General features: G+C 45.2%; 1 protein-coding gene across 1 annotated transcript in view; it reads left to right on the top strand.

The window, feature by feature from the left end:
• Nucleotides 1-25,923, top strand: part of CDC5L (cell division cycle 5 like) — a 250,734-nt gene that overhangs the window by 129,971 nt on the left and 94,840 nt on the right. Inside the window, exons 7-9 of the mRNA XM_029596086.1 lie at nucleotides 1,189-1,333; nucleotides 3,458-3,646; nucleotides 7,203-7,351. Of these exons, the coding sequence (XP_029451946.1) occupies nucleotides 1,189-1,333; nucleotides 3,458-3,646; nucleotides 7,203-7,351 (483 nt within the window). The remainder of the gene's footprint in view (nucleotides 1-1,188; nucleotides 1,334-3,457; nucleotides 3,647-7,202; nucleotides 7,352-25,923) is intronic.

Raw genomic sequence — 25,923 nt, 5'->3', positions numbered from 1 at the left:
CACTGCAGTTTTGACTTTAGACGTGGTTCCATGGATCATTATGGCCAGGCCCATGGAAAAAAGCCACCGATAACAGTGGCTCTCCTTGCTCAATACAGATGTTATTCCCTGAAGTCCATCCTTTTCTTAATGGTGATCGGGGAGAGATATCAGCAAAAACAGCAATTGAGTGCGATTCCCATAGCCATGATTGTTGTTTCCTAGCAATAGCTAGAATTTGTTCTTTAACGGGGAACCGAAGGAAACAGGCCGCAATATCATGTGGCCTGTTCCCCACTTTGAGACGTAGAGACCGGTGAGTCCGCTCAACTTCAACCAATGTTATACAGGTAGGAAATTCCGAATCCGTTGCTTTGGCTAAGGAAGAAAGCACTTAATCTTTTCACTACGTCGCAACAGACTTTGTATTCTTTCGTCTCTGGTACCCCTCTAAATCGCAGATTACAGCAGTGGTTTCTATTTTTGAGGTCTTCCAATTTGGCATGAAGGTTAGCAGAGTCAATAGTTAAATGTTCATAATTGTTTTGCAGGTTTTTCAATTGATCTGCATGTGCCTCCGTAATGTACGTCACATTCGTCTACTCGGCAGCCAATATCCGCCATTTCCTCCTTCAGATCCAGCATCACAGTCATAAGATCATGTTTAGAGTTGGGCATATCTTTCCTTAAATCACAAAACCGTTGATGAAGTTTGTTCCTGATTGGGAAGTCTGAATGTTGTCCCTCCAGGTCAGCTGGGTCAGAGATATTCTCCCCTTCCAGGGAACTTGATCCTGTGGCTTCATCTAGGCCTCCTGCGGCTCTGCTGTCGCTTTAACATACGAAAATTGTCTGAAGGTCGGTCCTTTTTTCTTTGCTGCCATAGTAAGGAGAAAATTGCATCAATCGGGTCCCAAAAATTGCCAGAATAGCTAGAGATGGACAGGGATTACAGCAATGATGGGTTGTGCCTGAGCTCAGAGTCAAGCAGCCATCTTACCTCTCCCAGATAAGAACTAATTTTCACATTAGTAAATACCTTAACTTTTGTTCTTTTTCAGTTAGCACTGAGTTTGTTCTTAATGTTTGGCTTTTGTCAGCACCTCTTGATAAATATTTTTCATTTTTTTTTCTATTTTTCATTATTTAATTTGTTGAATTTGTTAAAACAAGTTTAACTGTAAACTCATAAAAATTGTTTTTTGCCAGTGAAAAAGAAGGAAAGGAACGCAAAAAAGACAAGCAAAATATAAAAAGGAAAAAAGAATCTGATTTGCCATCAGCCATTCTCCAGACTACTGGAGTATCGGAGTTCACGAAAAAGAGAAGCAAGTTAGTGCTTCCATCTCCTCAGGTGAGTGCCAGCAAAAAAGCAAAATCCATATCTAGTAAAAACTCAGGAAGAGAGACTTCAAGCTTGCAGCTCAGTTGCATAGCTGTTATGGTTATTGATGTTTGGGTAGATCCTTGGACACTGTGGCAGCTGACCACGCCCACGGGGGCAGTCCCGTGAGGGACCACAGTGTCAGGCTAGACTCTGGACACACAAACACAGATTTGAATCTTTTATTAAACAGTTTTGGAAGCCAACCGAGGTGGCAGTAGTGAGTAGTGGATGTTGAGCCCGGCTGGGCAGGTCTCCCACAGAACGTGGAACAGCGAGTCCTCTGCTAGGCAGTGCTGTAGTGTAAAGAAACTGAGAGTTATGAGTACACAATAAGAAGCATTCAGAGTCCAGGTAGAATTAGGTGAAGCTCCAAGACAGGGAGAGCAGGCCCTTGAGGAGCGAGTACCTGATCCTTTAGAGCAGAGAGACTCAGTTGTATTGTACTCAAGTAGCAGTAACAGAGATTCCACTAGACGAGAGGTCTGGCACCGGAACAGAGGGCAGGCCCTCGAGGAGCGAGTACCTGGTTCCAGTGAGGCAGTACTGTGGAATAGATGGTAGTTGTACTCACAGATGGAAACTGTTAGTGAAGTCTTCCAAGTAGAAAGGTTTGAAGATGCAGGCAGCGACTCAGGGAACATGGGCCCTCGAGGAGCGAGTACTGGTTTCCTGATAGCACCTGAAAGAAGCAGAAGAGGGCCCCTGAGGAGCAGGTACCCTGTTAGCAACCCCCGAAGAGTGTAAGACTTTCAGATAGCGCTGGAGTGGCAGAGCAGCTTCGGTACGGAGAGCAAATCCCATCCGTAGAGTTACTGTTGCTAACTCGATGAGCTAGCAAATACTGTAGGCTTAAAATTCTGGGCAGTGTGACGTCATATTAGGGCAGTGGTTCTCAACCCTATCCTGGGGACCCCCCCAGCCAGTCGGGTTTTCGGGATATCCACAATGAATATGCATGAGAGAAAATTTGCATACACTGCCTCCACAACATGCAAATTTTCGCTCATGCATATTCATTGTGGATATCCTGAAAACCCGACTGGCTGGGGGGGTCCCCAGGACAGGGTTGAGAACCACTGTATTAGGGGGACGCCCCTAAGGTTCACGCCAATGTGGAAATAAAGATGAGGGCAGCGTGCGTGCGCGTCCTAAGGTACCTTGAAGGAGCATGGTGGGAGGCAGCACCAAAGCCGGTCCGGGGATGCCGGAGAGGACGGCAAACAGACGCCACGGCATCTAGTAGTCCGAGGTGAGCAGGAGGAGCCGCAAGTAGTGAGAGGTAGGCGGGGTGAAGCCGTCGAAGACAAACGGTCGCAACAATAGCTAGTTGTGTATATATTTGAGGCAAACCAAGCTCTCTCAAAGGATCCAAACTATAAACAACTTAAACTGGTGACTAACAATACTAAGATGTAAAGTGTTTGAAAGTAAGCTTTTCCTTCTGTGAACTGTGCAGTATTTTAGAAGTGGAAGCAGTGAGGCCCTCTTGTCAATTACAAATGGTATATATTTCTTATTGACTTACTTTGGCATTCAGCCATTTGCGACTGTAGTGGCAATCCTTATATAATGTGTTTGTAGCAACTTATTCGGTGCCAGTGAATTTTGTTTATAGGTGTTTTAGAATTAAATTAATATATTTATGTAGTTATTTATTTAATCATTTAAAGAGATGTCTCAGAAATTCCTTCTCGCTCCTCAGTGGAATGGTCCAGTTGCGTTTCTACTGAGCATGTATAAGATATATTAGTATTGTGTTGAACGTGTGCTAGCTAGACAAGCAAATTGATTGGCTGAATACTTCTGTTTTTTAGCTAGAAACAAAGCCAGGAAAAATATGATGTATTCTTTAAAAAAGAAATTACTTAAGAGTGTGTTCTTGCCACACACTAACTTTTTTCATTTTTTTTAAGTCCTTGGATTGAAGACAGCAGTAGTACACAGAACTGCTTGTTAATAGCAATTGAAGCTGGAATACAGTAGGAAATAAACTTAAGTCTGTTAGGTTTCAGCACAGAAAACCGCAAAGCTATAACTGTATAATAAGGAAACTCCATAATAGTTACTTCCATAGTTCTTTTCTTTCTCAAGATTTCAGATACAGAACTTGAAGAAGTTGTGAAAATAGGCCAGGCAAGTGAGATTGCACGCCAAACAGCTGAGGAATCGGGAATTACCAATTCTGCATCCAGCACGCTTTTGTCTGAATATAGTATGACCAACAGCAGCATTGCCCTTCGAACTCCTAAAACTCCAGCAGCACAGGACAGGATATTGCAGGTAAGGTGCACAATACACATAGAAACTATTTTCTGTGTAGAAAAGGTACTTTAGGTTTTGAGGTATATTGTTCTAATTTCCTAAGTGTAGCCAGATGGATTCAGGACCAGTGGGTTATGTGCTCTTCTGCTAGCAGATGGGAGACAGAGTCAGATTTCAAAGCTGACGTCACCCTAGATATACCCCTGCAGTGACCTCAGCTCCTCAGTATCTTTGCATCGCCTAGCAGATGCGGACACTATCCCACACCGTAGCACAGTGTTAAAGAACTACAGCAAAGAAGACCAAATTTACCTGGAAGAAGATCGAGCCCCGCTCTCCCACAGCGATACCTGAGGGTCCCTTCCCCAGTTGAGAATTCCTGAGGTGATTTCAAGATCTCTGAGGAGTGCCTTGGTCCGGTAGCCGGGGACCCGGCGTGGACTTAGCCCCTAGAGCGGCTGAAAGGCAGCAGGTGCACAACTGAGCGCGGTGGTGAAGGTAAACACCCCCCCCCCCGCAGCTGGAGACCGTCATGGCTTGCGATTGGTAAGCACCGAGACCAGGTAAGTTGAAAACCTTAAATTAAGGTCTCCGGAGCTCGGAGTGCCGTACCGATTTTGTATTTCATCCGGCGAGGTAAAAAGGAGCACTGATCAGGTTGAGCAGCCTTGGTTGGGCTAGGCCCCAGTCCGGTGCAGGGGTCCGAACAAGTGGACACCCTCGGGAGGTGCCATCTTAAGCGCGGGGGTCGTCGGCGCCGTCTTCCCTTCTCAATCGGCGGTACGCACGGGGTAGGACGGACGGTCGATGTGCCCAACTTGTGCGCCTCCAACGTAGACACGCACACAGCCGCACACACAACCGAGCGCATAACTACATGCACAGCCACGCCTAAAACTACACACGCGCATTATGCTCACACGCATAACTGCACACATATTGCAGCACATTACCTGTGCGCCTATACACAGTGGCAATGGCACCGGCGTCCAAGAAACCCAGAAGGCACTCTTTGCACAGCCTGCCACATCAGCGCTGTGCAGCCTGAATTGGAGTCCTGCCTGTTTTCTGAAGAGATCGCAGTGATTTGCACTACTGAGATCCTGAATACTTAACCCGCTGAAAGTGTCGCTGTACACCGAGTCAGTTTCTGAATGCTGTACCTTTCACAGGTCTTACTTACAACTCCTTGATGAAGATTTAACATTTACATATGCAAATTCCCCTGATGCAGCCCTATTGAAAGAGGGCGAAACTCGGCTGGAGTCGGGCCTATTGCATATTCTGATTCTACATAATAAATTTTCAAATTTTGGACATTAGGCTGCTTATTGCGTATTTCTGCTTCCACGGCTTTATTAAGCAGCCTTCCTTGCTGTTTTGTTAGTTCCTGGAACTGCAGGTGGCACCAGGGATTATGAAGTGAAACTTTCTCTGTCTCCATCTGCTGGAGCGAAAATTAGCAGGTAAGAACCAATTTTCCTTTATCCCCCATGATATTTTGCTAAGCACTAGTAGGAATATTTAGTATAGAATTTAGTACCCAGATGTACCATTTCTTACTGATGATGCCAAAATGTCTTGCACTTAGACTGCATGATGCTAAAAATATTGAGAGAGAGAGAGATTTTTGGCTTATGAAAAAAGGGTCCCAATGTCAAAAAAATAATTTAAGTCCAGTCTCTATCAAGTTCTAAGATATATTCCCAACATCAGTGTAGTCTTCCCTATGATTTCTTGATCTTGGTCCAGTTCATGCATCAGATTCAAATCGGACTCCATGGGTTCATCTGCGACTACCTCCTTTGTTTGGAGAGCAGGGAGATAGTACAGTCTTGATGTTGGAGGACTTGCCCCGGTGGGATCCGTAACCCTGCCTTTAAATAACACTTGAACAAATCTACAATTAAAACCCTAGAAACTTTAAGGGAGTAAGTGAAATGTGAATTATTCCTCTTGATGGTATTTTCTAAATCTTTGATGGAATCCCATTTATTCTTTGATACTAGCACTATTCACATTAATTGACCTTCAGAAGGTGCAATTTATAGTTGCATCATCCAGAATAGCTGCCTGTTGAGAAACCTTGGATTCAGTATGCACCAGAGACTCAAACATCATGGATACATACACACTTCCCATACTTTCTCTGTTGTAATCTTAAGGGTTTCCAAACCATTAGTTAATTTCTTTCTTAAAACTCTCCCATTTCCACTGATGTCTTCTATTTCATGGGCTCCTAGAGTTGCAACTCCTCTTGCCTCCTTTAGAGCTCCTAAAGACATAGTGAAACAATCTCAGGAGGCTTGGAGCAAGCCTCCGGGGGGTCCCCAAAGGCCAGAAACATATTCACACAGCAGGCCCCAAAGGCCAGAAACATATTCACACAGCAGGCCCCAAAGGCCAGAAACATATTCACACAGCAGCTCCCTGCACCTCCATAGCTGGATCACGCAGTGAAGGAGAGGTCCTGGTTGTAGTTAGCACATCAGTTTTAAGAAAAATCTCAGGAGGGCCTGATCCAAACACTCCCAGCAATAAAGCAATTTGCTTTTTCAGGCTGAAGGAGATTTTGCCTGCCGGTGGGACCACTCTAGACCTGCTTCGCACAGATAAGCTAATCATAAAAATGTCTTTGGGGTTGGTCAGATTTGGGATTTTGGGATGATATGTTTGCACTTTCTCCTCCTTTTTCCCCATTATTCCAACCAGTAAAAGTTAAAACCCCACAATGCTCAGTTGTGAAGCAGCTCAAATGCAGAGCAGTAGCTGTTTCACAGTCATCCTGATTCACCCATATTTTATCTTTGTGTCTTTATTTTGTATATAGTAGATTCATCATTTCAGGGAGTAAGAGCAAAAGGTTCCATTGTAGTGGTAATGCCTACTATCTGCCTTGAATATTTGGGCACATTCTGACAAGGGCAGCATTATGTCCTTTCATTAAGAAGATTGCTATAATGTCTGATTAAGAAAATTTTAGGGAAGGAATGATGGAAGAAAATCCAGAGACTGGGTGGAAGAGTTCTGAGAGTCCTCAGCTGTGAGTTCCTTCCAATGGATTTGATGTACTAAGCATGTTTCCCATACACACAAAATGTGACAAATCCCTTTAGTACGTCTGGCCCAGTGTTAGGTAACTAGTTCAGGACTAACTAGTGGGGCAGTTCATGATAGGCAGGAAAGTGCTAATGGGGATGAGACTGGTCCTAAGTATGGAGGGAAGATTTGGGGTGATTAAAGAGTGGTAGAGACTTTGGGGGCAAAATAATTTACAAAAGCAAAAATAATTGTTTATCTTCTGCCTTTCAGACATTTCAAAGCAGATTGCATTCAGGTACTGTAGATATTTCCCTGTCCCCAGAGGACTCACAAACTAAGGGGCCTGTTTAGTAAAGGTTTTCTCCCATTTTGTAACTATGGGAATAAAATGCTTAGGAAAAAGGGCCATAAGTTTGTACTTGTAATATTACATGCATTTTTTTTCTCTAACCTGTGCTATTTAATGAAACCAGCAACTTTGAGCATGATCTTAAAATACAGCTTAATGCACTAATATTTTGTATTTAAACAGGAAGCCCAGAATTTGATGGCCCTCACAAATGTAGATACTCCTTTGAAAGGTGGTCTTAATACTCCCCTTCATGAGAGTGACTTCTCCGGTGTGACTCCACAGAGACAAGTTGTCCAAACGCCAAATACAGTACTTTCTACACCGTTCAGGTACCACAGAACTTTCCTATGCCAGTGGGTGCTTGTGTTGTCTTCTAATTGTTTGTTTTTGTTTTTAAATGACATTAAATATTATTGGCTTTATATCTAAAAACACTGTCACTAATGCTTGCTTTACTTGTCTTTCTCCATCGACAGAAGAAACATGAATTAGCTATTATGTATGGGCAAGGGCAATTCTCAGGGGCTGGGTCCTGCACTTTGGGGATGCCCCACTTTGCCAAGGTAGCCGCATTCGAAACACTAAATTGTGTTCTCTGCCTCCAGCCACCGTGAAGATGGTTAGTTAAGACTCACCTCAAGTTATTAAAAAAATGATTCTATAAGTCAGCCTTTGTGCAGCTGATCGCAGAGTTATTGAAAAATTTATAATGGTCATGTACTTGCAGATCTTATCTCCTGCAGAGTAGTGAGCCACCTCATCGGATTCAGTTCTCTACCTTCCTCTTTGAAAGGTAGATTGAGTATTTAGTAACTGGGAAGTCTTTGTCAATTATTTTTAACAAGGCAATTCGTTTGATCACATTTGGTTTAAAAAAACAAAGTTTCTTTCACGACTTATGGTGTGCAGGTAAGCTGGCATTTTGTAGGCGTTTGCATTCTATTGGCGTTTGCATTCTATTTGCTAGTCTGCATGGAACACTCCTTCCTTTTCAGCTTAATTTAATCAGCTGTTGCTTTTATTCATATTGGAGATAGGAAATGGAGCTGGCAGGAAGCTCGTCAAGGTTAGGCACTTTCTCCAAACTATCTTCTATAGAGCTACAAAAGGCTTCTACAAAATCAGCGCATTTAAAGAAGCATTCAGCTTCTACTGCTTCGCCTTTCATAAATAACGTTGAAGCCAGTTCCTAAGGACGCAGTGGCCATTTTACCCCTGTTGCGGGACTTGGCAGCAGCTAAAAGAGGAAGTTATCGCAGGACAAGCAGGATGATAGTCCTCACATATTGGTGACTAAGCCCTAATCACGGAAAACTTTCTGTCAAAGTTTCTAGAAACTTTTGACTGGCACACTGAGCATGCCCAGCATGCCATTATCCCTCGAGCTACAGGGGTCTCCCTTCAGTCTCTTTTTTTCCGCGCCGCAGTTTGCCTCGCATTTAAGAGCCCTGTGTGATTTTTCACATAATTTTCCTCATGGAAAAAATATCAATAATCCTTCAAAAAAAAATCCCCTCATAGGGGTCTCCAGTTTAAATTCATTTTTCTATGGTTCAGTGAGTAAAATACTTACTTGCGGTCAATACCATTCTCACCGTCCCTTGGTGCCCGCAGGCCGTCGATGGCTGTCAGGCTTCAACTTTTCGTCATGGCAACAGGGTTTAAAAAATGCCCAAACTTCCCTCGTACTATGTCGATAACTGATCCCCATGACGAGTGCGTCTTATGCCTTGGCGCGGGACACAATATTTCTTATTGTCCTAAATGCGCCGAAATGACAGCGAAAGGTAGGCGGGCCCACCTGGAAAAAAATGAAACTCTTTAAAATACAGTTACTTCCATCGACATCGACTCACTTCACCGGCAGGGGTATCCAAAAAAGTGATAATAAAGACCCGTCGGGTATACGAAGGCCGTGGTGACCTCCCGTCTCCGACACCATCAAAGTTATCAACCAAATCGACCTCGGCGCTGGAGAAAAAAAACTGAGCACCGAGATAAACATCAACACCGGCATCGACGGGAATCCATGCCCGGTGTCAGTTCTGAGTCTGGAGCGGTTTCAATGGCTATCGAGCCACACTCAAAGAGGATGAGGTTAGAGGAGCCATCTATACCCTCGACACCAGAACATCCGAGGCGATCCCCACCGATATCGGTGCCGGGTACTGCGCCCCCACAGGGACCTGTGGAGGAGCCAGTTCCACCTAATCTGCCACCCCCTATAGCTGCTCTATCTTCATCAGCTATACGGGAGGAACTGGATGGATTTATCTGCCAGGCAGTCACTGAGGCCCTCCGAGAACTACATCCACCGACACCGGTTCCCATACTAGCCCCAACGCCAGAACCATTGGTGTTTGCATCGCTACTTTCCAGACTGGATACATTGATCGGTGCCTTACCGACACAGCCGGTGCCATCGATGCCTAGACAACCGGTGCACCCTCCAAAGGACCCAATTCCGATTCCTGGGTCGTCGGATGATGAAGGCACTGACTCCAGTCCACAGTCACTGATGCCTGGACCGTCAGGGCACTCTGGACCAAGATGTCCTCAAATTCCATCTATGCCATCGGTGCCACAACCATTTCCATCGATGCCATCAAAGCATCCATCAAAAACATAGAAATATCCATCGATGTCTTTGCAGCCTTCAACACCAAGCTTCCTCTCTCGTCCTGTACATCGGACAGAAACATTCTCCACCTGGGAGGACGTAGACACTAACTCTTCAACAGAAGACATATTGTCAGAACCCTCTCCTTTGGAGGAAAGGAGAAAATCTCCACCTGAGGACCTCTCCTTCTCATATTTCATCATGGAAATATCAGAAACAATCTCATTTCATCTGATAACGGAGGAAGACACAAGACCTAAAACATTGGAGGTACTACAATTTATAGATGCTCCGAAAGAAATCATGGCTATACCAGTACACGAAGAACTGGTAGACCTGCAGCATCGACTGTGGGAACATCCATGCACTGTTCCTCCAATGAACAGAAGAACAGATGCCGCTTACTTGATGCAATAGAAATTAAAGAAACTCAAGGTAGCTGAAAATCAGAATCAGTCAAAATACAAAATAATCCAGCTATGTTTGGAACTCTATAGGAAACACTGACATTGCAACCGTCATACGTAGCCGCAGTAGAATAATGGCTTATAATGTCAAGCCCTTGCAACTCTGGGCTTGAATAATCATAGGTTGCTGTGAGTGTTTAGGATGCAAACATTGTGTGAACACTACTAATGTCTGCACACCGATTTCCACCAGTTGGGTAAATGATATCTTACGTCCTGAAGTGCTCGCTCCAACACAGCAGTGTTTCGGAGTGTAGACTCCTTCCTCAGGGAACTTCAGGGAGGTAGTTTACTGGTGCGATTCTGTCAGTGTTTCCTATAGAGTTCCAAACATAGCTGGATTATTTTGTATTTTGGCTTACTTGATGCAGCACATACCCAGTTTCCAGAAGCCACAACTGCCACATCAGTCGGTAGTGGTAGAGTCAGCACAGAAGAAGTCAAGGAGGCTTCGTCCCCATTCTTCAACGCCTCCAGGCAAGGATCAGAAGTTTCTGGACATTTTAGGACGAAAAATGTTCCAAGGATCCATGCTGTTGTCAAGAATTGCCTCATACCAGCTGTACATGACACAGTACCAACGAAACTTGTGGAAACAAGTTCAAGAAGGCACAAAAACTCTTCCACAAAAATATCAAGAAACATTTAATGCCATTATACATAAGGGCCTTGAGGCTGGAAAGCACGAGGTTCGTGCAGCTTACGATTCATTCGAAACAGCCTCTCCATTGTCAGCTACAGTTGGTATTAGTGCCAGGAGATGGGCATGGCTGAAGGCATCAGACCTTGGACCTGAGGTTCAAGATAGACTAGCGGACTTGCCTTGCACAGGCAAAAACCTGTTTGGTGAAAAAATCCAAGACGCAGTTATACAACTTAAAGACCACAATAAAACGCTGCTTCAGTTATCAATGATAACTACAGAAGCACATTCTTCTGCCAGATGTTCATCTCGAAGGGATGCTAAAAAGCCATTCTACCGCCCACGCAGGTATTACCCACCTGCTCCTCGTGGAAGAACAACTAGGCCACCTCAGAGAGGACAACCTAAAACATCCAGAACCCAGCCTCCACCCCAAACAGGCCAGACATCTGGATTTTGAAAATGTCCCAGAGAACAGCAGCCCCTCCAAAAATCCAAACCAGAATTTACCAGTAGGCGGTCAAGTCCATCATTTCCTACCCAATTGGATGAACATCGCCACAGATCAATGGGTAATTTCCATTATATCATAGGGTTACCATCTAAATTTTCTCACGGTATCAAAAAATTACCCCCCCCCCAACTCGCTGTGGATACACAAAGATCACACAACTCTTAGAGTCAGAATTGTCCACCCTTCTGAGAGCCAGGGCCGTGGAACCAGTTCCCCGGCCTCAGCAGGGCAGAGGATTCTACTCCCACTATTTCTTCGTTCCAGAGAAAACATCAAGAGCCATCTTGGACCTCCGTAATCTCAACAAATTTCTACGAAAAGAAAAATTCATGATGGTGTCCTTAGGCACCATGCTTCCCCTTCTGCAAAAAGGTGATTGGCTCTGTTCTCTGGATCTTCAAGATGCTTACGCTCACAATCCAATTTTCCCACCTCACGTACCTGCGTTTCCTAGTGGGACATCAACATTTTCAATACCGGGTTCTGCACTTCGGACTTGCCTCGGCACCCCGTGTATTTACAAAGTGCCTAGCAGTGGCTGCGGCCCATCTACACAAGAAAAACATACACTTCTTTCCTTACCTAGACGACTGGCTCATCAAGAGCCAATCCAAGCAAGGAGCTCTCAACGTTCTCAAGCTCACTATCAATCTGCTACACTCTCTGGGATTTCTCATCAATGACCAAAAGTCCCAGCTGACGCAATCTCACCTCCTACAGTTCATAGGAGCAGATTTGGATACCACCGTAGCAAAGGCCTTCCTGCCCAACAACCGCGCAGACACACGCTCCAAGCTAGCTACATCTCTGCGTGCAAAGAAAACAGCTTCAGCCCATCAAATCCTTACACTGCTGGGCCACATGGCTTCCATAGTCCACGTCACTCCTATGGCCAGATTAGCCATGAGAATAACGCAATGGACTTTGAGATCACAGTGGCTCCAAGCCATTTAACCACTGTCATCTCCAATTCAAATAACCCAGCAGTTACGTTTATATCTTCTCTGGTGGACGAACACTAACAACTTGCTAATGGGCCTACCCTTCCAGCAACCAGTTCCGCAAGTAACCTTAAACACAGATGCATCCACCTTAGGTTGGGGAGCTCATGTGGACAATCTTCAGACTCAAGGTACTTGGACAAATCTTGAAGCAACGTTTCAGATCAACTTGCTGGAGCTTCGAGCTATACGTTACGCTCTTTATGCATTCAAAGACTGCCTTACACACAAGACTGTTCTAATACAAACAAACAACACAGTTGCCATGTGGTACATGAACAAACAAGGAGGCACGTCTTTTACCTCCTCTGCCAAGAAGCCGGGCAGATTTGGGACTGGGCCCTAACACATTCCATGTTTCTCCAGGCCACTTATCTAGCAGGCATACACAACATAAGAACATAAGAAAATGCCATACTGGGTCAGACCAAGGGTCCATCAAGCCCAGCATCCTGTTTCCAACAGTGGCCAATCCAGGCCATAAGAACCTGGCAAGTACCCAAAAGCTAAGTCTATTCCATGTTACCATTGCTAATGGCAGTGGCTATTCTCTAAGTGAACTTAATAGCAGGTAATGGACCTCCTCCAAGAACTTATCCAATCCTTTTTTAAACACAGCTATACTAACTGCACTAACCACATCCTCTGGCAACAAATTCCAGAGTTTAATTGTGCGTTGAGTGAAAAAGAACTTTCTCCGATTAGTTTTAAATGTGCCCCATGCTAACTTCATCGAGTGCCCCCTAGTCTTTCTATTATCCGAAAGAGTAAATAACCGATTCACATCTACCCGTTCTAGACCTCTCATGATTTTAAACACCTCTATCATATCCCCCCTCAGTCGTCTCCTCTCCAAGCTGAAAAGTCCTAACCTCTTTAGTCTTTCCTCATAGGGGAGTTGTTCCATTCCCCTTATCATTTTGGTAGCCCTTCTCTGTACCTTCTCCATCGCAATTATATCTTTTTTGAGATGCGGCGACCAGAATTGTACACAGTATTCAAGGTGCGGTCTCACCATGGAGCGATACAGAGGCATTATGACATTTTCCGTTTTATTCACCATTCCCTTTCTAATAATTCCCAACATTCTGTTTGCTTTTTTGACTGCCGCAGCACACTGAACCGATGATTTCAATGTGTTATCCACTATGATGCCTAGATCTCTTTCTTGGGTTGTAGCACCTAATATGGAACCCAACATTGTGTAATTATAGCATGGGTTATTTTTCCCTATATGCATCACCTTGCACTTATCCACATTAAATTTCATCTGCCATTTGGATGCCCAATTTTCCAGTCTCACAAGGTCTTCCTGCAATTTATCACAATCTGCTTGTGATTTAACTACTCTGAACAATTTTGTGTCATCTGCAAATTTGATTATCTCACTCGTCGTATTTCTTTCCAGATCATTTATAAATATATTGAAAAGTAAGGGTCCCAATACAGATCCCTGAGGCACTCCACTGTCCACTCCCTTCCACTGAGAAAATTGTCCATTTAATCCTACTCTGTTTCCTGTCTTTTAGCCAGTTTGCAATCCACGAAAGGGCATCGTCACCTATCCCATGACTTTTTACTTTTCCTAGAAGCCTCTCATGAGGAACTTTGTCAAGCACCTTCTGAAAATCCAAGTATACTACATCTACCAGTTCACCTTTATCCACATGTTTATTAACTCCTTCAAAAACGTGAAGCTGATTTGTGAGGCAAGACTTGCCTTGGGTAAAGCCATGCTGACTTTGTTCCATTAAACCATGTCTTTCTATATGTTCTGTGATTTTGATGTTTAGAACACTTTCCACTATTTTCCCTGGCACTGAAGTCAGGCTAACCGGTCTGTAGTTTCCCGGATCGCCCCTGGAGCCCTTTTTAAATATTGGGGTTACATTTGCTATCCTCCAGTCTTCAGGTACAATGGATGATTTTAATGATAGGTTACAAATTTTTACTAATGGGTCTGAAATTTCATTTTTTAGTTCCTTCAGAACTCTGGGGTGTATACCATCCGGTCCAGGTGATTTACTACTCTTCAGTTTGTCAGTCAGGCCTACCACATCTTCTAGGTTCACCGTGATTTGATTCAGTCCATCTGAATCATTACCCATGAAAACCTTTTCCATTACGGGTACCTCCCCAACATCCTCTTCAGTAAACACCGAAGCAAAGAAATCACTTAATCTTTCCACGATGGCCTTATCTTCTCTAAGTTCCCCTTTAACCCCTCGATCATCTAACGGTCCAACTGACTCCCTCACAGGCTTTCTGCTTCAGATATATTTTAAAAAGTTTTTACTGTGAGTTTTTGCCTCTATAGCCAACTTCTTTTCAAATTCTCTCTTAGCCTGTCTTATCAATGTCTTACATTTAACTTGACAACGTTTATGCTTTATCCTATTTTCTTCTGTTGGTTCCTTCTTCCAATTTTTGAATGAAGATCTTTTGGCTAAAATAGCTTATCCCAGGACAAGCAGGATGCTAGTCCTCACATATGGGTGACGTCACTGAACGGAGCCCAGCACGGGAAACCTTTCTGTCAAAGTTTCTAGAAACTTTTGACTGGCCCTGAGAGGCCACTGAGCATGCCCAGCATGCCATGATATTCTCTGCCACAGGTGTCTCTCTTCAGTCTTCGCTTTTCCGCGCTGCCTCACGCATCGCGGGACTGGAGCTGGCATTCCTTTCCAAGACCGTGTCAAAGCACACTCTGTGAGGGCCATGGCGACTTCAGTAGCACACCTTCGATCGGTGCCGCTTCCTGACATCTGCAAGGCTGCCACCTGGAGTTCCCTCCATACATTTGCAGCCCATTATTGCCTGGACAAAGCTGGAAGACAGGATTCCATCTTTGGCCAATCTGTCTTGCGTAACCTTTTTCCAGCATAAGGTACCAACACCCTTCCACCTTCCCGGTAGGGTGCGGATGCCCTCTACCAAATTCCACCCCAGTTGTTGTGCCTGTTGCACGCCGTTGTGTACATTTGGTGCACGATAGGACATCCTCAGCTCGGTACTCACCCATTTGTGAGGACAACCATCCTGCTGTCCTGTGAGAAAGCAAATGTTGCTTACCTGATGTAACAGGTGTTATCACAGGACAGCAGGATGTTAGTCCTCACGAAACCCGCCCACCACCCCGCGGTGTTGGGTTCGTTTTTTTAATATGTTATTTTTCGGCACTGCCTGTAGCTTTGAAACAAGACTGAGGGGAGACCCCTGCTGGCTGCAGGGTTAGTGCCGTGCTGGGCATGCCCAGTAGGGGCCAGTCAAAGTTCCTGAAACTTTGACAGAAGTTTTCCGTGGTTGGGCTCCATCCTCGATGTCACCCATTTGTGAGGACTAACATCCTGCTGTCCTGTGAGAACACCTGTTACATCAGGTAAGCAACATTTGCTATCTCCAAAAACGAATCTGGGAACACCCAGCTTCTACACCTGCAGTAAATAAACGGGTGGAGACTACTTACATAGTCCAACCAGCTCCAGGCTACCACAAACAGCAATTACCACACCAGTCTGTAGTTGTGGAGTCAGCACAGAAAAAATCTAAACGTGTGCGCCCACACTCATCCATCCCACCAGGCAGGGAGCACAGATTCCTGGATACACTAGGTAAAAAGGTTTACCAGAGTTCCATGTTGAGTACCAAAATCTCTGCGTATCAACTCTACATCACTCAATACCAGAGGAACCTCTGGAAACAGATGGAAGAATTCATCACCTCTTTACCCACCCAATTCCAGGAACCTGCACAAGCGGTCATAACAAAGGGACTGGAGGCAGGCAAACAGGTGAGAGCAGTTTATGATAATTTTGAGACTGCTTCCAGAACAGCAGCAGCTGGAATCACTGCTTGCAGATGGGCCTGGCTCAAAGCATCTGACCTCAGAAATGAGGTACAAGACAAACTTGTGGACCTCCCCTGTTTTGGTGACAATCTCTTTGGGGACAAAATTCAAGAAGCTGTACAACAGCTTAAGGACCACACTGAGACACTACGTCAGCTGTCTCAAATCCCTCAAGAGCCTGCTACTCAGTCTTCTCGTCGTCCTCCACGCAGAGATATGAGACGTTCTTATTACAGGCCTCGCAGATACTACCCACACAATTCTAGGGGTAGATCCAGTAGACCTACACAACGCTCCCAAGCCAGACAATCCAGGCCTGCTCGTCCACAACCTCTTGCACAGACAGGCCCTGCAACAGGCTTTTGAAGAAAAGACCAGAGAACAGACCCAACCTTGCAATCCCAAGCCAAATCTACCAGTAGGAGGAAGAATATCTCATTTTCACACAAATTGGCAAAACATAACATCAGATCAATGGGTACTTTCCATAGTCTCTCGAGGCTACAAACTAAATTTCACCTCAATTCCTCCAGAATTTCCACCAACATCCTGCCCACAACAAAATTCTCAACTTCATCAATTACAAACAGAATTATCCACCCTTCTGAAATCCAGGGCCATACAACCAGTGCCCCAGACACAGCAAGGCAGAGGATTCTATTCCCGATACTTCCTCATTCCAAAGAAAACCAGAGGCCTACGTCCCATCCTAGACCTCAGAAATCTCAACAAATTTCTGAAGAAAGAGAAATTCAGGATGGTGTCTTTAGGCACCAAGCTTCCACTTCTTCAAGCAAGAGATTGGCTTTGTTCTCTGGATCTTCAAGATGCTTATGCTCACATTCCAATATACCCTCCTCATGGCAAGTACCTGCGCTTCATGGTACTCCATCAACATTACCAATACAGAGTTTTACCATTTGGACTGGCATCTGCTCCCAGAGTCTTCACCAAATGTCTAGCGGTCATAGCAGGACACTTGCACAAAGAAGGTGTCCATGCTTTCCCATATCTAGACGACTGGCTCATAAAGAGTCCATCTCAACAAGGAGCAATAACTTCTCTCACTCGAACAATTGCTCTACTTCACTCCATGGGGTTTCTCATCAATTATCAAAAATCCCATCTCCAACTCATCTGCTTCAATTCATAGGAGCAGAGTTGAACACAGAGTTAGCAAAGGCCATTCTACCTATAGACCGTGCAGATGCCCTTATTCTACTAGTAAATTCCATCTCCTTACGGACACAAACCACAGCCCATCAGTTTCTGATACTGCTAGGCCACATGGCCTCCACAGTTCATGTTACTCTTATGGCAAGGCTGGCCATGCGAGTTGCCCAATGGACTTTAAGATCACAATGGATTCAAGCCATTCAACCACTTCACTATCCAATTCAAGTGACCCACCAACTAAGATCATCTCTACTTTGGTGGACCAACAAAGACAACCTGTGCAAAGGCCTACCTTTCCAACAACCAGTCCCAGAGATTACTTTAACTACAGAGACATCCACCTTGGGATGGGGAGCTCATGTAGACAATCTCCACACTCAAGGGACTTGGACAAAACTCAAAGCAACATATCAAATCAATTTTCTGGAACTTCGAGCGATACGTTATGCACTGCATGCGTTCAAGGACTGCCTTTCACACAAGACTGTTCTCATCCAAACAGACAACACAGTAGCCATGTGGTACATCATCAAACAGGGAGGTACGGGCTCGTATCTCCTTTGTCAAGAAGCTGCACAAATTTGGGGGTGGGCCCTGAATCACTCAGTGTTCCTACGAGCCACTTATCTAGCAGGCATTCACAATGTAGTAGCGGATCGTCTCAGTCGTCAATTCCAACCACATGAATGGTCCCTGGATCCTGCAGTGGCGACCAGGATATTTCAAAGTTGGGGGTCAACCAACAATAGACCTCTTTGCGTCACATCTGAATCACAAAGTGGACAAGTTCTGTTCTCTACACAAACAGAACAACCAGCCAGCCAAGGATGCCTTTGCTCACCCTTGGAACTCAGGCCTACTATACGCGTATCCTCCAATACCGCTCAAAACCAAAACTCTAGTGAAACTACAACAGGACAAGGGGTCCATGATACTCATAGCCCCGTATTGGCCTGGACAAGTATGGTTCCCCACACTGCTCGACCTCTCAGTCAGGGATCCAATTCGCCTGGGAGTAGCTCCCACTCTCATAACTCAGGATCAGGGCCGGTTGCAACATCCCAACCTTCAGTCCCTATCCCTGACAGCATGGATGTTGAAAGCTTGATATTACAACCACTCAATCTTTCATCTCATATATCTCAAGTGCTTATAGCTTCACGTAAACCTTCCACACAAAAGAACTATTCTTCTAAATGGAAGAGATTCACTTTGTGGTGCTCCGGAAAGGATATAAATCCTTTCACCTGCCCCACAACTTCCCTACTGGAATACTTATACCATCTTACGGAATCTGGTCTCCAGACCTCATCTGTAAGACTACATTTAAGTGCAATCTCTGCTTACCATAACAAAATGGGAGATGCACCTATTTCCACACAACCTCTCGTAAGTAGATTTATGAGAGGTTTAACTCACCTTAAACCACCAATTCGACAACCTGTCCCAGACTGGGATCTGAATTTGATATTAACAAGAGTCATGCGCTCTCCTTTCGAACCCATAGACTCTTGTGATCTTAAATTTCTCACTTGGAAAACTATCTTCCTCACAGCCATTACCTCAGCTAGAAGGGTTAGTGAGTTACAAGCACTTGTAACATATGAACCTTATACAAAGTTCCTACATGACAGAGTGGTTCTCCTTACACATCCAAAATTCCTCCCCAAGGTAGTTATGGAATTCCACTTGAATCAATCCATAAATTTACCAACATTTTTTTCAAGGCCTCATTCCCATCCAGGAGAAACAGCCTTACACACCTTGGACTGTAAGCGTACACTTGCTTTTTATATAAACAGTACTGCAGTCCACAGGAAATCCACTCAACTTTTTGTTTCCTATGATCCAAACAAACCTGGTAAAGCAGTGGGTAAACATACTCTGTCCAATTGGATAGCAGATTGCATACAATTTTGCTATGAAAAAGCAGGCCTTCCTCTTCAAGGGCGAGTAAAGGCACATTCAGTAAGAGCAATGTCAACTTCAGTAGCACACTTTTGTTCAGTGCCAATCCTTGACATATGTAAAGCAGCAATTGAACAATAACATCATATATTTGGAAACCAAATTTAAATTGTTGTTGTGAACTGGAATCTCATAAATTGCTCACTCGTAGCATCAATAGCTTAATTCAAGCTTTCATCAGTCTTACTCTTTTAGACTGTGAATATAAATTTTCAATCATTGATTCCAGTTCCTCAAAGCGATTGGGACACAGTGAAAGAATTTTTAAAGTTTTTTTGGAGCTACCTCTATATAATAAAATTGTTGGGGCTCCGTTTTTTATAGCAAATTGTGCATGAGAATCATTGTTTATTCTTTTAACAGGTGAAAAAAGAAGGCGGGATAGCTGCTCTTTATTTTTATTTTTTAGAAAGTAATTTTTATTGAGAGAACTTCCAACATAACAATCAGGAACATATGAAACAGGAGATCCTCAACATTGTAATTTCCAGTATTCCCCCCCTCCCTCTCTCCCACCCTGTACAGAGATCACGAAATGAAATAAAAACTGGATATACATATTTGGATAATCTTGTACATCGCACTGGCGCAGCATCATCATCATCAGGACTGGAGACCCTAGATTTTGCAAATATTACCCAGGAGAGCTAGGTCATAAGAATAAACAGGGTAGGGGCATTCCGGCCCCTCTCCATAGGAAAAGAGAAGGCAAAGTGATAGACTACCAAAAGACAATCACTCGGCCTACTGATGACCTGAAACGTCTAACTCAAGAGGTGAGATTTGTTGAACATTCGCTGGGAGAACAGCATAGTATGCCTGCCATATGTCACGGAAGTGTCTCTTCTTACTAGGCGGGTATTTTACGTATAAAGAACCATATTCCAGCTGGTAAAGTTCCATCAGAAGGTGGGACCATTGAAGTCGTGTTGGTAAAGTAGGTTCAATCCATTTCAATAAAATACATTTCTTTGCAATGAGACTCGCCTTGGATACAAAGAGAACATTATCTACGGAAACACTAGAGTCTCCCACTTCAATATTTAGTAGGCAGAAAGAGCACGACCATGCGAGATCGGTCCCCAATGTGGAGGATAGTGATCTTCTTATATCTTCCCAAAACGCTTGTATAGAGCTGCAGGTCCACAGACAATGAATCGGAGTAGCCCTGGGTTGCTGACATTTAAGGCAAGCATCTGACGAAACGAGTCCCATGGCCCTGGCTCTGGCCGGAGAGATAATGGTCCTGTGGAAAACCCGTTGCTGGAGTTCTCGAAGAGTAACATTCGTTATCATTTTGGGGATAGAAGCATAAGCATCTTTAAGCATCGAGACCGTCAAGTCCTCCCCGCAGTCCAATGCCCATTTAGACAGCAAAGAAGAATAAATGCAATAATCATGGCTAGCACACAAATAAGAATATAAACAAGATAATGAGGCAGTTTTAGTAAGAAAACTATTAATCAGATTTGAAAATTGAGGAGAGTCAAGACAGCCTGTAGTCCACTTTGTCACAGTAGAATAAGCTGCCCTAATACTACCATACAATAGAAAGTGTTGTGGCCGCATGCCCAATTGCTCCTGGCATTGTTGAAAAGATCGCATGTGACCCGTTTAAGGCAGCCAAAATTCCCCCAAGGGCCAGCCGTTAGAGATGTGGAGATTAAAAGCCTTGGGAGGGAGGGGAGAAATATCTATTAGGCTAGCTAAAGGAAATTGAGTAGATACTTGGACGGGTAGCCCCAGAATGGAACGGACATGCGACCACGTCTTCCTCATGGTTCTAACCAGACCATACTTAAGCTGACGTTCAATCTGCCCAACTACCTGAGTATGTAGAACAAATCTGGGATCCAGCGGGGCGCACAAGGCCTGTATTAGAGGAGTGTCAGTATATTGGGAAGACCCAAAGAACCAATCCCCCAAGAAACGTAGATTAGACGCCTGGGAATAGCACATAAAATCTGGGAGACCCAGGCCACCCTGCACTTTAGAAGCAGTCAAGGTACTATAGACCAATCGAGCCCTTTTCCCCCGCCATACAAAAAATCGGATTGCAGTCTGCAGTTTACGATTGTCCCTGTCAACCAGCAAGCAGGGAATCATGGAAAGTAAATATATTAAGCGAGGGGCAAGGACCATTTTAACCAAAGCAATTCTACCTTGTAACGATAAGGGTAAATTTTGCCAGCTCTTTAATGTAGAAATAATTTTGTCAATAGCTGGTGGAATATTCAAAGCGTACCAAGAGTCAGGGTTCGGGTGAAGCTGGATCCCCAGGTATTTTATTTTGGGCCCTGCCCATTTCACGGGAAAATCTGGCCACTCCAAAGCCATCATACCATGTATATCGAGGGCCTCAGTTTTGTCTAGATTGAGCTTGAAGCCAGAGAGGGTTTGATAGTGAGAAAATATCTTCAAAGCTGCAGGGAGAGCAGTGCGTGCACGCGTAAGAAGAAGGAGAATATCATCTGCAAATAGCAGAGTTTTGTAGATCTGTGCTCCGACAGGGATCCCCTCAACCACAGTGGAGTGTTGTAGTTTACAGACAAGGGGCTCCACCGTTAAAATAAATAACAGTGGAGAAAGGGGACACCCCTGTCGAGTACCTCTCCCCAAGTGAAATTCCTCAGACAACAGACCATTGACTAAGACTCTTGCTGTAGGGTTGGAATAGAGAAGGGTAATATACTCAAAAATCCTCCCAGTGAAGCCCAGCTTAAAGAGAACCTGCTTGAGAAAGGGCCTGGCTACCCTGTCAAACGCCTTCTCCGCATCACATGTCACAATGAGTCGGTCAATGAGAGAAGAATTATGACAGTTTTCCAGGGCAGCCTGGACCTTGTGGATATTTACCGCTGACCTCCTACCCGATACAAAACCAACCTGCCCCGGTGAAATGAGCAGAGGCATGAAAGGCTGCAATCTAGTGGCAACTATCTTGGCATACAGTTTGATATCTAAGTTCAGGAGGGAAATTGGCCGGTACGAAGAGGTCAATAAAGGGTCACGTCCCGGCTTGGGTAGCACTACAATTGTGGCTGACCAGAGCGTGGCCGGCATAGAGCCCTGTGTAGCCATTTCCTCAAACAAGGATTGTAAAATTGGGGCAATGTCCTGCGATAAGGCCTTATAAAACGTCGCCGACAGTCCATCAGGGCCAGGAGCTTTATTATCTTTCAAAGCCTTTAAGGCTAGCAAGACTTCTGGTATCGCAATGGGCCTATTCAGGGAGAGGCGCTGGTCCTCAGTTAGAGTAGGTAGAGGGAGGGTTCTTAGGAACTCTGTAATAGCCAACTCATCTACCGGCTCCGCCGAATATAAGGTATGGTAGTAATCGGAAAACAGCTGGGCAATATCTTTAGACAAAGATTTTACCTCCCCGCTAGGGGCCTTCAGATTAGCTATAAATTTAGAAGACTCTTGAGCCTTAAGGATACGTGCTAGTAAACCACCCGCTTTATTCCCATATTGGAAAAAAGTATATTGCCTAAAGCGTAGGGACTTTTCCGCTCTGGCGTATAAAAGGTTATTCAACGCTAGTTGGACTGCTTTGTATTGTGGGATCACCTTCTCACCTCCCCCACTATTCATATGGCGTTTAAGAGCTTGCAGTTGTTTCTCTAAGGAGATAATGGCCTCTGCCGCTTTACGTTTTTTGTGACTGGCATAACTAATAATCTCTCCCCTTAACACAGATTTGGCAGTTTCCCACAATAATACAGGGTCAGTGGTGTGTTGTGCATTAAAGGACAGGAAATCTTGCCATTTACCCCTCATGAATTTTGGAAATTCAGGATCACTAGTCAAATGGGAGGGTAGTCTCCATTGCGTGGGGGTAGCGGAGTCTTGAATACACAATTCACCGGTTACTGGGCAATGATCTGAAATCACCAGAGAGCCAATGGAAGCTTTTGCAAATTTGGGGAATAGGCTTTCAGAGACCAACAAATAATCAATGCGAGTGCACGTGGAGTGAGCTCGTGCCAAATGGGTGAAATCGCATTCCCCCGGGTGCAAAACCCGCCACAAATCCAACATCTGCAGATGCTTACACAGAAAAACCGGCCCCTTTCTCTCGCTCAAAGGATGACCGCCCAGAGAGGGTGACCTATCCAATTGAGGGTCAGTAACTATGTTCAAGTCTCCACCCAAAATAATAGGGCAGGAGCCAAATTTGGAGAGCCGAGTCAATAGAGTACTAAAAAAAACGTGATCATAGGAATTTGGAGCATAAACAGACGCTAAAACAATTGAAGCTCCCATCAGTTCTCCTTGCACTATAGTATATCTCCCATTAGGATCAGCCTCCGTTACCTTAACTCTAAAAGCAGTGGGGCGGATTTTCAGAGCCCTGCTCGCGTAAATCCGCCCAAAACCGGGCGGATTTACGCGAGCAGGGCCCTGCGCGCCGGGAAGCCTATTTTACATAGGCCTCCCGGCGCGCGCAGAGCCCCGGGACTCGCGTAAGTCCCGGGGTTCTCAGAGGGGGGCGTGTCGGGGGGGCGGGCCCGGTCGTTGCGGCGTTTCGGGGGCGTGTCGGCAGCGTTTTGGGGGCGGGTACGGGGGCGTGGCTACGGCCCGGGGGCGTGGCCGCGCCCTCCGTACCCGCCCCCAGGTCGCGGCCCGGCGCGCAGGAGGCCCGCTGGCGCGCGGGGATTTACGTCTCCCTCCGGGAGGCGTAAATCCCCCGACAAAGGTAAGGGGGGGGTTTAGACAGGGCCGGGCGGGTGGGTTAGGTAGGGGAAGGGAGGGGAAGGTGAGGGGAGGGCAAAGGAAAGTTCCCTCCGAGGCCGCTCCGATTTCAGAGCGGCCTTGGAGGGAACGGGGTAGGCAGCGCGGCTCGGCGCGCGCCGGCTATACAAAATCAATAGCCTTGCGCGCGCCAATCCAGGGATTTTAGTGGATACGCGCGGCTCCGCGCGTATCTACTAAAATCAGGCGTACTTTTGCTTGAGTCTGATGCGCAAGCAAAAGTAGGCCTATTCGCGCTTTTTGAAAATCTACCCCAGTGTGTCTATTAACTAGAATAGCTACCCCCTTACTCTTAGTTGTCCCTGTGGCATAAAATACTTGGGCTACCCATTTTGTTTTTTATTTAACCACCTCATCTGAAGATAAATGTGTCTCCTGCAAGAATGCAACACTGGCGTGTAGTTTCTGGAGATGTGCAAGCACTTTTTCCCTCTTAATCGGAGTTCCCAGACCTGCCACGTTCCATGATATAAATTCTAGTCCCATGATGAAGAGCAAGAATGAGTCTCAAGTAGAATCCCACACAGCACATTAAGCCTCCAAGCCCAGACATACAATAATACAAGCTTCATATTACAAGCCTTACTGTCATCCAATATAAAAATATGTTGACAATACTCTGTACCCCCCCAACCCATGCCCATCCCCCAACCCCCCCCTCCTGCACCAGTTCCCGGCAGTCGAAAAACCAAGCACAACATGAGCAGATATTGCGCCCCAAGCCAGAAACTAGTAATCTTAGATTTAGACCCCAAAAACATGAACATCATATCAGGAGACACTGTATCTTCAGTGTGCTCGACCACCACCCCAAATAACATCCCCATAACAATATAGCCAAACTCATCAAGTATCCAGGCTCAACCACACTTCCCAGCATATTGTGAAAAAATAAGCTGAATTGTCAGGGAAGAAGGATAAAACAAGAAAAACAACGAAAAAAAAATAGGAACAGCCCAGAGTCAAGCAAGATCAGAGTCTCATTCATATTATGTAGACGCCATGAGCCCATGGTAGAAATGACGCTGAGCTAGAAAACACGCAGTCAAAGCCCCGATGGGCCAATGAATATTTGAACTTGCATCAGGTCACCCAGCAAGGAGAAGAGCGCAAAACGACGTCCGATGAGTCTGGCAAACAGTAGGTAATATCAGCCCCATCCTCTAAAGATCATTGACTTAATCAAGGAGCATCGGCCACTTGTATATCCTGTAGATTTTGAACATAGACTTTCGCTTCCTCCGCTGATGAAAAAGATTGGGAAGATCCCTGATAAGATATGCGGAGTTGAGCTGGGTATAAAAGAGAGAAGCGTATTTTCTTGGCAATAAGCGCGGAGCAGACCTCGTGAAAGGCTTTGCGTTTCGTTGTAACAGCAGGCGAAAAGTCCTGAAAGACCAAAATTTTTGAAGTCTCATACAAAAATTCTTTTTGCTTGCTTCCATGAGGCTGACCCGACCTTCGGCATGCTCTATCCGCGAGTCAAAGTCAGTGAGAGAGGCTCTCACCTCTGCAATCTGCTCCGACAGCTGATGGAGCCGGACATCTAATGCTGCCACTACCGCTTGAGATATTTTGTCCTCCAGGGACTCGGCGGGTAAGGCATCTTCCTCCTGAGTTGCGGCGGCCATCTTGGCGTCCAGGGGCCTCAACTTTTCTTTTTCTTTTCGCGCCGTCCTTGTCGCCATCGGAAGAGAAATGGCCACGCTCACAGAGTCTTGGTCGTCTCCGAAGGCGGCAGATGTCACGCCGTTGCAAAAATGAGTAAATAGAGGAGGATGGTGGGGGATGAATCGGGGGCAGCGATTGGAGCTCAGTTTTTTAGCTGCTGCTGAGCTCACCACATCACGTGACTCCCTAGCTGCTCTTTATTAGAGCTGCCGCCGTTCTGTTTGATTGCGAGTTGCCGC

This window comes from Rhinatrema bivittatum, chromosome 3 (assembly GCF_901001135.1).
Source record: "Rhinatrema bivittatum chromosome 3, aRhiBiv1.1, whole genome shotgun sequence".
In the NCBI taxonomy this organism is placed as follows: Eukaryota; Metazoa; Chordata; class Amphibia; order Gymnophiona; family Rhinatrematidae; genus Rhinatrema; species Rhinatrema bivittatum.
The sequence above is the reverse complement of the archived record's forward strand: the minus strand, read 5'-3'. Positions and strand labels throughout refer to the sequence as shown.